The 16,266-nt window shown below is 34.8% G+C and overlaps 1 protein-coding gene across 4 annotated transcripts in view; it reads left to right on the plus strand.

Annotated features, from left to right (window-relative positions):
- LOC149783527 (uncharacterized) overlaps nt 1–15,347 on the plus strand; it is a 78,065-nt gene extending 62,718 nt beyond the window's left edge. For all 4 annotated transcript variants that reach the window (XM_089931774.1, XM_089931772.1, XM_089931771.1 and 1 more), the window contains exons 2-6: nt 633–825; nt 6,437–6,537; nt 9,866–9,982; nt 12,101–12,232; nt 14,469–15,347. In XM_089931774.1, coding sequence (XP_089787900.1) covers nt 636–825; nt 6,437–6,537; nt 9,866–9,982; nt 12,101–12,232; nt 14,469–14,780 — 852 coding nt within the window. In that variant the 5' untranslated portion in view covers nt 633–635 and the 3' untranslated portion in view covers nt 14,781–15,347. The remainder of the gene's footprint in view (nt 1–632; nt 826–6,436; nt 6,538–9,865; nt 9,983–12,100; nt 12,233–14,468) is intronic.
- Nucleotides 15,348–16,266: the final 919 nt, after the last annotated feature.

Genomic DNA, 16,266 nt, shown 5'->3' on the forward strand with positions numbered 1-16,266 from the left:
CCGGTTCACTGATTTGTATCAATGATTGCATTTTTATTAAATTTCTACTTGACAATTGCAATATGTGCCACAATATGTTCATGGAACACAAATGCTTCACTATGATGTCCGAGAAAAGGATCTAAATGCAAATTTTGCGGAGATACGGACAGACAGACATACATGGATAATATTAATTGACCTTAAAACATTTATGGTCGACGTACAAATAAGTATACAACGTTGGTCTGGAGAATAACAGTACAAAGTGAAATAAGGTGTGTGGACATAAATGCGTGCTAATCATGCACAATTATATTTAAAGAACTGGCAAGTTTTACAACCCAATCTTTTTGGTTGTAAAGAACGGGACATGGATTTATACTCGAAGAGTTCGAAACATCTAATTTTGAAATCATATTTTACTGGGATTAGTGTTGAATTATAAATATTCAGACTTAAGCATAAAATGTGTGCTTAGAACATAATAAAATATAATGGCATAGGACACAGAAATCAAGTACTAATAAATATTTCTAAGAAAAATAAATACAAAATACAATAACTATTGAAGTCACATAAAATGCAACACATATATACTGCGTGATTAAGATTTAGATTTTAATGATCTGTTTTTTTATTTCCTATTTAAGGATATGTCTGGCATGAGCATGCATGGAAAGCCTACTGCGTTCTTTCATGGCAGTAGTATCGGCTCGGACGACGTGGAGGAGGCAGAACCAAGCGTGAAGCAATTTTACGTCATTAGGGATAATTTCAAATCTCTTAAGGACGTCACTAAAGCTATGAAAACCGCCGGTGTAAATGATTGCGGACTTATATTCGGTACGTTTTTGCACCCTAACGTGTAGATCATTTAAAAGGCAAATGATGGCACCATTCCTAGTTGTACAGAAATGGTGACTTCTAGCGCATTTGCTATCGTTTTATTTGGTGGTTTTGTTGTTATTGCCTTTGTATGTTTGAAGGGGTAATTATTACTGGGGGAGGCTAATTCTTTTCATTTTTAAGGTATGCTAGGAAACGGATAGAATACCAAATAAGAATCAAGCCTTGTTTCACTCTGCTGCTACACAAAACATTTAAATAAATTGTAAACTGAAATATCTTTATTAGTGTTCCTTCTTCTCTTAGTTTAGGACTTTTTAATCTTAATTGCGTGTTATTCCTTCATGAACTGTATTTACAACTGTATTTTATGCTAGTACTTGATACCCCTTCGTTGTTGGCCCTGCCATCGAGGTGTACCATAGGTACATCAGTACGTGAAACTCGTCCAGAAGTAGAACATAGGTCTTGTTTTTATTTCTTTCGATTGTGTGTGCCTAATCTGTTTTACTTATCTAAATGTTGAAGGAATACTGTACTCTTTCATGATTTCGTAGTAAATGACTCCATGAACACCTGGATTTGTGTAAGCTAGACATGTGTTTATATTCCTTTCAAGCTATGAGAAAACATCAAACACTAAGGACACTTGTAAATTTTTAGTCTTGTCACCGATATATGTTATAGGACAAATTGGACCGGTCCAATATATGCATTGAATAACGGATGTATCTAGTGTGTGTGACATTCATATTGAACTGATATAAGCTATAAATCTTTAAAATGTATTTAATTTACATCGCCGTAAACAATGTATATACGCTACCAGTTCAAAATAGTATCATAACACGCTATAGACCACTTACCTGTCTTTATCGTGTACATTTTATGATTGTATAATCCAAGTAATGTTATATCTTAATAGTTGTCTTCATGCCTTAATAAACCATCAATATAATATCAAATCTTACATTATGTGCAAATACACAATGTTTGTCTTCACTTGTATTCATCCTTTTCAACGGTATAAATCATTTTATATTCTCATCCGCATAGTTATTGTTTTTTTCCTCTGCGTGCATAATATATTCAGCACGGTTGGTTTTGTTGCCATTTTCTCTCCTGTGAATTGTTTTTGCAGATCGGAAAGACCTTCCATAGTTGTTACTAATTCTTCAGGTGCGCGAGGATTGTCTTTAGCATGTTCGTGTAGATGTTCTAAAATTTCAAATCAGCTTCTAACGTATAGCCTGTATAATTGTCATCCTGGTTGTTTAGCATGTGTCACTCATCAAATTTAATTTAGCTTTCAGTTTCTTACTTACTGGCATGTATGGGATCATTGTCTATTTATGGAGGTTATTTTTACGAGATAAATTGAAAAGTACATTATCTTGGACTTATCGTACACTCCATCATATATATTTGTTTCATCGCCATCATATATTATAAAGTTTAGCTTGTTTACTTGGTATCATGATATTTTCCCATGAATCCCTCTCTCAACCATTACAAACATGTCCAGTAGCTCTGGATTTGCACCTGTAATATCAAACGTGTATATTTTGCTTGTCCTGGTGCGATAGCAGAGTATATGGTCCAAGTTTGCAGTCGCTTATACACACATTCCTAAATAATTCGAAGATCTCTTACTGCATGAATGTATCCATCTTAATGTAGTCGTCGTAAAAGTCATCTACTGTAATAAGGTTGAAGTGTGTCATAACATTATGCGCGTACTGATAGTCAACATATGAAATATTTCTTTTAAGCAATGTTGGATATAACTTTTCTTTCTTCTTGAAATGAGGACTCGTTGAACATATCAAATCTATCAAATTACTCGTATTAGTTTACGTATAAGCATGGGAATCATAATTGGGTTTATTCAGTCCATCGCGTCTTTTTAACGAACATCTCGTCTTCCATGGTTTTAGCCCGGTTTTGAAACGATTGCTCACAAATCTGTAAATATCAACAAATCTAAGTGTTCATCTGAGAGTAATTTCCATGTTATATTTCTTTTAAAAATAAACCTGTCAACTATGAAGTCTTTTAGAAACAAAATACCTTTATTATCCGAATTTGACCCTCATTATCACGGTCTCAGCTGCCTGGATTCTTGATGAAAAGATCATATACGGATAAGCAGTGAATGATGAAGAAGACAAACTTGACGAATCTGAAGATAAAATTAAAATTTGCAGGAGTTGACCTGTACGCAAACCATTTAAGTAGCTATGATCGCTAATGTTGTTTTTGTGTTATTTATCTTCTTTCACAAATGTGACAAAAATGAACGGAATAAAATAAGTTTGGGTTTTATTTAAGTCTACACATGAATTTAAAACTTCATCGAATTTTTCATAAAAAGACAATCCCTATCTCTGTTAATTATCGGCTTGTACGTCCCAGCCATTGTCTAAAGGTATGCGCAAAACCCGGATGTCATTTTTGGGTATATGTACCGTGCCCTTAATGCCTGTACTTTGAGAAATGTTTCGCCATTGTTAGCTTTACCCGAAGGAGATTTAACATCAAAATAAATTATGGAGAACACTATAATGATGTGTTGACGATTGCAATTAAACCATCGCCACGCATAATGTTGTTACCGTCGACTGGTGTGATACCAACCGTGTTGTTACGGACTTTGTAGCAGAACATCTTAAATTCGTTTATTTTTCATGTATTTTGAAATGAATATGGCATTTCTTAATAATGAATGTTGCACTGGCTTCAGGCCTGTATGTATACAGTGGAAAATGATCAACGTATCAATGTTGACCCCTTTCTTTTTCTATAACCCTAATCAAGTTAATACATGTGTGGTCTATTATTCATTGGATCCTAAGAGATATGTTAATTACGCCCTCAAAAACAGTGATCTGTTTAACTGTTATCGGAGATCAATAAAATCATTTTCCATTCTAGTATATTCTGTATTTTGTCGGTCTTGAGTTTGTGTTTTTATTATCGACCTGATTCCTTTAGATTTCTGGAGATTTAACATTAATGATAGCTTTGTGATTTTTCGCCAGGTTAGACTTTTATGGAGAAGAGTTAACATTGAATGTGAGGCAAACATAGAACCTCATTTTTGTTGAAACCTGGTTGTGATCTATTACTCGAACTGAGTTGTTAGGTCATCGGACATAGTATTTAATACATTATCTAGTTCTGCTTTGTTCGTCATTACTTTAAAAGTACTTGAATACTACACGTTTTTTTTCCATTCTCATTCTAAAAATCCGAATCTTTTAAAAGTTGTCTTTGCAAATTTATTTTTGATAGCAAGCTGCATTATTTAAATAATAAAAGTATACTTTTTATTTTCTGCATTGAGACTTTCTTTGGAAAAGAAACACATATAGATTCCGGTCATTCCCATCACTGAATTTAGTATTATTGACTCTTTTCTCCTTAAATCGTATTCGCTTCCATCTTTTGACACGATGAGAATTTACTTTTGACCACCATGTTTTCAATTTCTGGTATCCTAACGGTTTTATTCCATTCTGTCTTTCATTTATTTATACATTTTGTACATAACATCCAGCCGTTTCATCCTTTCTTAAATTCGTTAGCTAACGTGCATTCACGGCACGGCTTGCAAAGCACTTTGAACACGTCACACAATTCTTTGTCTCGACAGAAATACAAACTATCGCCTACGATCTTGACTGCATATTAATAAAACCTAAATATAACCTAAATATATTTACAACACTAATAGTTTGTACGTTTCTAGCGAATACAAGTTACCATAAAGTTTTGTCATTTACCTACAGACAGTAACAATGCGTGACATTCTGAAGTTCCTGCCCGTACGTCAGTATGGTAGTTCTGTAAAGCTTGTATATGTTATTGCAGAGAATTACTAAATTCAGATTTGCGTGTAAATATCATTAAAGGTTTCATGCGGACAGCCCTGAAAAGTATGTTCTGTATTCGTAAAGCATGCATCTTATCTGTTAGGTGTGGTTACTTTTCAATTTTCAGTTAAGTTATTGTGTCCACTACGAAGTCCAAACAAGCGTATCAAAAGCGGCATTATGTATTTATTCATCTGCGTCAGAAACATCAAATCCTGATATGAAATTCATAATAACACAATTTGCTAAAAATTATTAATCAATAATCAAATTGCGTTATGCAAGTAAATGTATTATTACCCCAGACATTGCATGAATGACCAATTATAGTTATTAAACATGCAGAGTTGCGCATTTCGTAATCACATACATTATCTTTGATAGAAATTACTTCTGGTAGGTAGGAGCATGTCTTGAATACAATCATAATGGTCAAGCAATACAAATGAATCGTCAAACTAAGGCTTCATTTTGTAGACATCTCCACTTGTGTTAATCTCGGATTTTATCTTGCATTTTCGCCTGATGCATTTCATAACGTTTCCTCTTCAAAATGTATAGAACAACTTTCAAGTGTGAAATAATACGAAGCATTTCATAAAGTCTCTTCTTCAAAATGTATCGAAGAACTTTCAAGTGTGACATAATATGACATAAAATTCTATCAAGATTTAGACCCAATATTTGATGTAGAAACTTTCAACTCATGGACAAAGTGAAGTAAATTTCTGTGTTTAATTGGTAAAAACAAGGATTTAAAATTGGGCAGCCAATCAAACTAACTGCAGTAGATTCTCTGAGGGTCATTGTGTCATTGTTTCTGTCTGAATTGTGAAAGCCCTATTTAATTAGCATCGATTTTATTTGTCTGATAAAATTGTGCCATAAATATTTTTATTTTGTTGGTTTATCATTGAATATCCGGCTCATTACTTATGTGTTTTGGTTTGTTTGTCTTTTGCTTGTTTTTTGTTTGTTTTTTATTTTTTATATTTTTTCTCGCATATTCCGTTGTAATGTATGCATAGTAATACAAGACAGGAGACTCCGTTGTAATGTATGCATAGTAATACAGGACAGGAGACTCTACTGTAATGTATGCATTGGAATACATGGCAGGAGACTCCATTGTACTTTATACATAGTAATACAGGACAGGAGACTCCGTTGTAATTTATACATAGTAATACAGGACAGGAGACTCCATTGTAATTTATACATAGTAATACAGATTGGAAACTGTCAGAGTATTGGGGATATTTATTTAATCATAAATTGTCGTCTGTCATTAAAAAATATCAAATAAATAATTGCGTGCTTTTTGGATGAGATTTGGATTTGTAGGGTCCAATATATTATTCCGAACTCAAACTTACAATATAGGTTTGTACTTAGCCGGGTATGTACTTGACAGCGCTGATATAGTTTTCCTAAACAGGATGAGGATTTGCTTTCTTACGCAGCGATCTGTGTATATTAGCGCAAATATAAATGTGTCAGTTATTAAGGTTAAACATATTTATTCTATTTGCATAGAGTTACCCCATTGACAAATCAAGTAACAAGTTTGGTAAATCCCGAATGCTTAATTAACATGAATTAACAAAAGAACGGATAGACGACAGACGGACAGGCAGAGACAGAGGTATAACGGTATACCCAACAGCTGGAAAAAAGTGGGATGACAAACGCACAAAATAAAAATATTTCGTTAACTAGTTCGTTTCGCCTAGGTATTGATTACACGGTGAGCAACCGCATCCAGGGTCAAAAGACATTTGGGGGACGTTCCCTACACGACACCAGCGGGCCCCAAATGAACCCCTACCAGCAGGTAATGTTCAAATATGTATGTATATATGGATGAATGCATGTATATATCTACGTGTTTGTATGCCAGCATGCATATATGAATTAACGCATAGGCCAACAACACTGATCTGCTCCGTTTGAACTTCCAGCTGAATATTCTGACGCCTGGGATCATCAAATATAATTATTGGAAGGCTAGTCAAATTTCATATGATTTTATTTCCGATCCTGAATTAGATATATGGCCATTTATGTATGGATGGGAAGTCAATCTCATCCCGGATTGAAAAGTTATAATTCGCTTAAACCTAGCAATCGTGGCGTAGACTAGTTACTTACGCACCGCTTACTTTTATTCGAACGCAACTGACTTATCGTCGGTCTTTCTCCTCCAAAATAGTTTGAACCGTTGCGGAAACGTAAGTGGTTAGACCGTCTGCCTCAGATCTGCTAGGTCGAGGGAACACCGACCGATTCATACCAAAGACTTATTAAAATGGTACTTGCAGCTTGGCGCTCATCATTCAGAATTTGTGTTAGGATTGGTCGGCCTGGTATCAGGATAAAGTGATGCTACATGTCTGAAGAATGATGTCACATTGCTAGACATCACTATAAACTGTCACGCTGCAGACCTCGTAGCGATATAAATAACACATACACATACCAAATTATTTTGACTTCGATGTTGATGAAAATGTACGTCATTAGAGTTGGATCATGTGAGCAAGCAATATGAGATATGGCTATACAAGATCGAGTTCTTGAGCATTGTGCTTTTGGCTCGAGTGTTCGTTTATTAAGAGAGATGAAATGTATTTTGATAATTTTACATCTAGTTCATACAAGTAGGGATATATGCAAGTTCGCTTAAGTTGATTAGGCACGGAAATAATCGGCTAGCTTATGCCGCCAATCGCGGTTTAGACAAAATCTGACTGTGCAACAAGGAAGCCGTTCTGACCTCCCACCCAGCTCTCCAATTGTCGAATGGCATACTACTGCGACGTTTTCAGCATGTACAAGGCGTGCATACTATTGTGACTTTTGCAGCATGTACAATGCGTGCATACTACTGTGTCATTTTTTGCATGTACAATCCACGCATACCTCTGTGCCTCTTCAGTATGTACAATGCGTGCATAATACTGTGCCATTCTTTGGATATACATTCCACGCATACCTCTGTGCCTCTTCAGTATATACAATGCGTGCATACTACTGTGCCATTTTTTGCATGTACATTCCACGCATACCTCTGTGCCTCTTCAGTATGTACAATGCGTGCATACTACTGTGCTATTTTTTGCATGTACATTCCACGCATACCTCTGTGCCTCTTCAGTATGTACAATGAGTGCATACTACTGTGTTTACATACTTGTTAATGTATAATTTCCTTTCAAATTTCGACTATGTTCGGGTCTAGTTTCGTTTGTTGGTTATTCCGTGTGTTTGTTAGCTTTAGTTTGTTTTGTAATCTTTTTATTTGATGTGCTTGGGGTGGGTGGGGTTGCAGTAGTTTTATTTTTGCTACGGGGATGGACAAGATTTCCATAATGATATCAAGCTTTTGAATTTAATGAAATTTCACATACTCATCATACAACTTTAGCTACCCTAGTTTAGGCTGTCCTATTAATACATCCTGAACTATATATCCTAAATGAGATAGTCTTATTGATATACTATTAGCTGCTAGCTATATATCCTAACTGAGATAGTCATATTGATATACTATTAGCTGCTAGCTATATATCCTAACTAAGATAGTCTTATTGATATACTATTAGCTGCTAGCTATATATCCTAACTGAGATAGTCATATTGATATACTATTAGCTGCTAGCTATATATCCTAACTGAGATAGTCTTATTGATATACTATTAGCTGCTAGCTATATATCCAAACTGATAAACTATTAATTATATCCTGATAAAATGATATATGTTTACTATATATCCTAACTGTGACAGTCCTATTTATATACAATTAACTAGATATCCTAACTGTGACAGTCCTATTTATATACAATTAACTAGATATCCTAACTGTGACAGTCCTATTTATATACAATTAACTAGATATCCTAACTGAGACAGTCCTATTTATATACAATTAACTAGATATCCTAACTGAGACAGTCCTATTTATATACAATTAACTATATATCCTAACTGAGATAGTCCTATTTATATACAATTAACTAGATATCCTAACTGAGACAGTCATATTGATATACTATTAACTATATATCCTAACTGTGACAGTCCTATTTATATACAATTAACTAGATATCCTAACTGGGACAGTCATATTGATATACTATTAACTATATATCCTAACTGTGACAGTCCTATTTATATACAATTAACTAGATATCCTAACTGAGACAGTCCTATTGATATACTATTAACTATATATCCTAATTAAGACAGTGTGGTGTATGTGTGTGTGATTTAGATTTTTAACGTAGCTTAAAACAAATTCAGTCATATCGCTACGATGTCTGCAGTGTGACACTTTATAGTGATGTCGAGCACTGGGGCATCATGCCGCAGACATGTAGCATGATGTCCCACCCAGTCACATTATCCTGACACCAGTCCAACCAGTCCTAACACTAACCTCTTTCTATAAGTCTCCGCCGGGGATCGAACCCAAGACCTCCCGCATCCGACGTGGACACCTCTAACCACTAGGCCACCGGAGCGATAACTGAGACAGTCCTACCAATTTACTATTAGTTATATATCCTAACCGAGACTGTCCTATGTATATACTATTAACTATATATACCACACCAGACAGTCATTTTGATACACACTACACTTTATATCCTAAATGTGTGTTTGTCAAATAACACAACATGAAAAAGTTGTTTTTAACTCATTAGATACAGTCATTTTATCAGGTTGTCGTCTTTTCTACATTTATGACACTTATTTCTCAAACACTAGTACTTCAAGTAGAATGTGTTGAATGTTTTCATATTTTGCAAATCTTGGGGGGGGGGGGAAACATCTTAATTTATCTTCTGATATTCGTGAATAGTCCGAAGTTGGTTATCATCTACTTCTTTTTTTACTGATGGTGTTTGTTATGGTATTTTTGTTATCAGTCAGCAGTTTAAAATATGCGGCAAAATAAGTACATGTAACGAGGTTGAATTTTGTTTGAAAATATTTAGGAACAAAGAAGGATAATATATATATCCGAAAGTAATGAAACTCTAAAGAACATGAAAGTTTTACAAAAAGTCCATATTAAGTTCAAAGGGACTTTAAAGACAACTCTGGCTTATTAGCTAAACAGAAAACTGATAGTTACTATTGACTTTATTCTCCAGACGATATATATTCTCGGAGAAACACTCGAGGAGCTAGATGACGACGGTAAAATACCAGCGTTTGGTTTCGGGGATTCAAAAACCAGGGACAAATCCATATTCCCTTTGAAATCTGAGGTATGTTGCACGAACATATATGTGTGAAAGTTCTGGTGATAAAAAGACATAAAACGTACTTAGTAGTATCGATTACACGATTAACTAACGGAATAGTTACTGGTATCGATTACACGATTACCTAATGGAATAGTTACTAGAATCGATTACACGATTACCTAACGGAATAGTTACTAGAATCGATTACACGATTACCTAACGGAATAGTTACTAGAGTCGACTGCACGATTACCTAACGGAATAGTTACTAGAATCGATTACACGATTACCTAACGGAATAGTTACTAGAATCAATTGTACGATTTACTAACGGAATGTACTCATGCTATAACAATCATATCAACATTAACGTTGATAAATCTCTCATCTTTTAAGTAAGTCTGTATAGTGCAAAGCTTTTATTTTCGGTGGTTACAATGCGTGTATTCCATACAGAAAATATCCACTGATTGTGAAAAGAGAGCAATACGCATATGGTTTTAATATGTAATGATTACAGTATAAAGTCTAAAGTTAAAATAACAAAAGATTACAAGAGCAAAGGGATAACTGCCCAGTAATCCTAACTGCCCTTATTATATAGATAAGGTTAATTTGGTACTATATTTCTCGCTGTTATTTCTAATAATTGTCTGTGTTGCTTTTGTTTAATTTTGTAATGGTGTTTGTTTTGTTCATTTCTATTCAATCACGATAATCAATTATCACTAATATGTTCACTCGGGACCTATTGGAAATGTTTAAGAAGCATTTTTACACGCATCTTCTGCAACAATGCAACAAATTAATTGTATGACTTTACAAAGCACAGCCTCTTAACGGACCATCCATAATGACGCCATAGTACATTTATATTTTGGCTGTACGATCTGTGCATTGTATTTATTCGCTGAGCGTGATAACAAACTCACAATTTTTTATTATCTCGTACATTAAACGGATAATTGCTAATTAATATTTGTTATGACATGTATCTTAAATAGAACTGCATCGAGGTTATGTTGAGTGTTAGGACTGCGCATGCGTGTAGACAAAATATACATGTCTAAACTATAGCATCTTATTGGTTCTCTGGGCTTATCCGTGATTTGAATGATTTTAGACACTCGTTAATTATTTAACGGTATCTAAATGCAACATATATTATTATATGTATTTGGTGTCTCTGTAATTATACTTATTTGGTGTATCTGTAATTATCCTTATTTGGTGTATCTGTAATTATACTTATTTGGTTTATCTGTAATTATAATTATTTGGTGTCTCTGTAATTATACTTTTTTTGGTGTATCTCTAATTATACTCATTTGGTGTCTCTGTAATTATACTTATTTGGTGTCCCTGTAATTATACTTATTTTGGTGTCTCAGCATCATAACATTTTATACTCATGTTATTGCTTGTTATAGATATTATTGCATTTGAGCACAGACACACACAGACACATATAATTCGTACTCTACCTAGATTCGAACCTTAGCCCATGCACACATCCACACACATACACATGCATTTTCGAGCAAGTGCACATCCCCATTAGTCGCGGATTTAAGCATAGGTTTATATTTATAATGTTCTATATTAACCGCTATATGACTTGATTTATGACAGATGAATTGGGGGGGGGGACTGTATTTCGATGAGAGGTAATTACCGGATCGTCATCCGAATGTGTCAACTACGCAAGAATGATTATACTCAAGTCTACGTTTAATCATTTGAGAAGGTACGCCTAGGCGAGATGGTGTCCGGATTTGTGCGAGAAGAAAATGCGATTGGGATATAAGCCCGCGAACATGGGTTCCAATTCCAGTAGTTGACGCAATTAAATAGCATTCGTCTTGTGTGATAACATTCTAGTTCCACTTTATGTTATCACACATCCTCCTGTTGGATCCAGGGAAAATACGTTACATCGCTGTCTATTTATGTTGTTAACTTTACCGGCAGTTCTGTAGTTTCCGTCAGCAAGGACTGTGCTAAAGTTTCTAAGTAATTTTGTCACGAATTTAATGATCTTAACAGCATGTTTTCATTGTTCATAACAAAATAATTCATACATTCCCTAATCATAAAAATTAGGTTTCAATGCAGTATCTAATTTGTACTTAAATTTAGGGAATGTGCGAGGGGTTTAACGAGGTCTTGGACATCTACACTCAAATAACACCTGGAGTACAACTTAGTGGACCGACAAATTTCGTCCCTCTCATAGAAGAGGCAGTGAAAATCGTTAAGGAGACGAAAAAGGTAGATATGAACCATGCTTACTCAAGTACATCAAATTGCAATAAATTTTAGGTAATAAATTATATGTTTCAGTTGGTTTTGTTTTTCTTGGGGGGTTTTGTGGGGTTTTTTTACCTGTGATTAATGTAATATAGGTCTGAAGGATGAGTTTTTAAATGCTTCTTATAAAAATGTACTTTTTCGAAGGAGGAAGAAATCTTCAGAGGTTATTATAGCTATCAGGTTTTTTTTCTCAGAATAAATGCATTTCCTTATTTTCAAAGACTGAAATCTATGAAAACGTTAATTCAATTAGAACTGCGGGAAGCAAACATTACATCTAATTGTATTGAAACTCTATCCCACCCCATTCCACCCTCTTGGTAGTTTGTTGAAACTTTGTCCCTTACCATTCCACCCTCCTTGTAGTTTTTTTAATTATATTCCATCCGATTCCACCCTCTTAATAGTTTATTGAAACTCTGTCCCATCCCATTCCAGCCTCTTTTCAGTTTTTTATATTCTATTTCATACTATTGTACCCTCTTAATAGTTTATTGAAACTCTCTCCCATCCCATTCCACACTCATTAAAGTTTATGAAATATCTCGCATACTACCTTAAACACAACGTCGTGAAGATTTCAAAATGATACTTTTATATATCACCAAGGACATCATCGCCCTCAACATCAGCAGTATGTTTAAAGTGGATTAATAATAATAATAATAATAACAACAACAAAACCAATACTAGTAATCTATTTTTTCCTGTAAGAAGTAGTAGTAGTAGCAGCAATAGTACATTTGTTGCAGTTATACGCATCATCATCATCATCATCATCATCATCATTTCATGGACTGGGGCGTTACTACAGTAATAGCAGATACAGCCGTGATGTAGGGCCCGGTTCTGACGGGGGCCTAGCCCAACCAGAACAAAGTTAAAGTGACAGTAAGAGCGGGAGGGGATGCGGTACAAAAGGTTTGCTGTGTGGCTCAGTGTGAGATAGTTATGCCACTGCTGATAGAAATACATTCTTCCTTATATGGAGTGAACATTATTTATGGCACGTGTATTGTCTGCAGCAACACCTCGTGTGACCTTTGTTTCCTTCTGCAAACTATGCTATTTGGTGTTTGTAGAATTTAACCTTTGCGGATGCCTCATTTGCATAAACCAACCTCTACGTTTAGCATAGTGTATATTCCAGAATTCACAGTAGAATGAAGGCATATAGAATCGAAGAAGAAACGTATGGAACGAATAAAATTATCAGGTATTTATAAAATAAAACATTTACGACATATCGATATGGCAACTAAAGGAAAATGCAAGTGGCAAAATTAAAGTTACAGGCACAATTATTGCTATTACGATTACCATACCTAGAAGACACGATCATAGTAATGCCTCCAAGAGTAATCTTAACAAACGATGTAATCATGAACGCATCTACATTTTGCTTTCTAGGGGACCTATATATTTCTTCGAGGATAGTCAAATTGACCGTAAACAGAAGGTACGGTTTCGTGCCCCACACGATATATACGAAATTAGTTATCCTGTGAGGGTTTTTTTAGGTGTAAATATAGTTCACTAAAGAATTATTTATTTTAAGATTCATAATTTTCCAATTATTGATCCAGTTATTGTTACTATGCCAATTATTCTTTGAGTGTGTCTGTAAAATATGGCCAAAAATTAACTTATCGGATTTTGATTATTTGTTTCACCCTAACACAATTATTTCTTTGATCTTACGACCAGGTCGGATTAAACACACACGCACACACACCACCCTAACTCCGTCTTTCTGGTGTCGGTAATTTAAAAATGAAACGTTATGTTGTGGTTTGAACATATGGGGGGGGGTGAGATCTGGTGTTCGGGAAACTGGGCAAAATGGGAGTTAAGAAACCTAACCGATAAAAACCGACCTGGCCGGGTATTTCCCTGCCTGGTACCCGGCAAAATTTCCCAACCCGTCCATCCTAACAATTTATTCACTTATGCAATCAAATGAATACCCCAAGCAATATATCAGACGTTACACAGGAGGGATTCAAAGATGTATTTAGTTTGCCATTGCTTTCCACAAAATGTCGAGCAAATTTAAAAGCCATTTCCATCAAGTTTTTATTTGATGTGGATGTTGATATTTTTTAATACGAATGATGATTGGGCACTCATCGGCAAGAAAATGGAAAACTAGACAATCTTTCTATTAAAAGGCTTTTGTTTTTGTATATTTTAGTATCACATCCTGGTAATCTTAGCTGATGGCCAAGTAACAAACGAGAAAATCAACCAAGATGCAATTGTGGAGGCCTCAAAATGGCCGCTCTCCATCGTCTTGATAGGGGTTGGGGACGGCCCGTGGGATGCCATGAAAGATTTTGACGATGGATTACCTGACCGCATATTCGACAACTTCCAGTTTGTGAACTTTCACGAAACTGTCACAGGTGCAGAGAATGCGAATACAGCCCTTGCTTTACGTGCGTTAATGGAGATTCCAGAACAATATCAGATTATCAAGGACCATGAACTCTTGATGAACAGATGAATTACTCGCAGATCGTTAAAGAAACCTCGAGTTGGACTACGTACACGTCTCATATTTTTACGAAGTTACCTTTAAAATTTATTGTAGCACTATGCTCCTTTTATACACATGCCTAAAGAGCCCCATTCCCTTACCAATCGAATGACATTGGTTATAAATAATTAACTGAAAACGTGAAGATCACATCAATTAAATTAACAAACTAAATCAGTCTCTATCCAGAGTTTTAAAAACTTAATGTTATTTTCAGCATTTATTTAAGTAACATAGCACAATATTTTTGAAACCTTCATTTGTTTTCGGAGATTGTTGCCGTTTTTTATATATCAAGCAGTCAAAATTGTGCCTTTAATATCATAAGCCTCATCCTTTATATGTTCTGTGAAGAACAAAGTTGTAAACAGACATACTTGTCTAATCATGATTTGAATATGGAATGCATCCGACCTCATTTGAGCAAAGTAACAGAAAACAAACATAGTTCTTGAACATGGCTACAACAAGTTGCATGACTTGGATTAAAAGGATTATGTTACACGTTGATGCAAATAAACTTTGCGTTGTCGATGGGTGTCCAATTGGCTTGTTGATAACTCCAAATCCAATTTATCAAGCATAACATAGACCCTGAATCTTATATTTAATTTTCATTTATCAAGAAGGAAAATAATTTACTACATCCAGATAGTCCTTAAACAAACCTCAGTCAATTGCAACAACACATTAAATGAGAAAAAAGAAAAGAAAACACGCCAAAAGCTATAAAAATCGTTCACTGAACAGTCTAGAAACAAGCTATATGCAGTCTTAAAGCAAAGACGACGATAGATACAAAGCAATTCTGACAGTGATATATATCTTTTAAAAATACGCTTGGGTTAAAAACGTTAAAACAAGATAGGAACATGACATAAACGATGAGAAGATTCTAGAAGAGGGAGAACTCAAGCAGATAAAGTCTACATTTTACAACAAGTCAGTCCTTGGTTTACTGGTAAAGAAAATATCGATTTCTTTTACCTTACTCAGACAAAGAGCACATGTTGGCGGGTAATTGTAACAAAACTATAAAGACAACAACGTATACGCATTTCGCTCAAAGTGAGATCAGATAGTATTTACTGGTCAACCAATGGCCATTGAGGGATACAGTAACACGTATCGCATGTCTGGAGATTAAACTGCAATAGAAGCAAGTAAGGAAATAAACAGATCAGAGGCATGGAACAACATATTTTGTTGCATGCAACAGATACACGAGGAACAAACAATTTTAAGAGGTAGGATTAAATGGTGTATTTTAGACAAGATGTATGTGTATATGAAAAACAAGATGACATATATAAAGTTGAAAAAAAATTTTAAAGGCCATGAATGGTAAAAAGTATAGACTCGTCAAATCCAAAGGATAACATGAATCATTGAACAGTACGGAAACAGCTAAAAATAGCATTAAAGAAAGAAACTGTTAAAGGGACGCTTCTCT

This window comes from Sinohyriopsis cumingii, chromosome 14, assembly GCF_028554795.1.
Source record: "Sinohyriopsis cumingii isolate HCF-2022 chromosome 14, ASM2855479v2, whole genome shotgun sequence".
NCBI lineage: Eukaryota > Metazoa > Mollusca > Bivalvia > Unionida > Unionidae > Sinohyriopsis > Sinohyriopsis cumingii.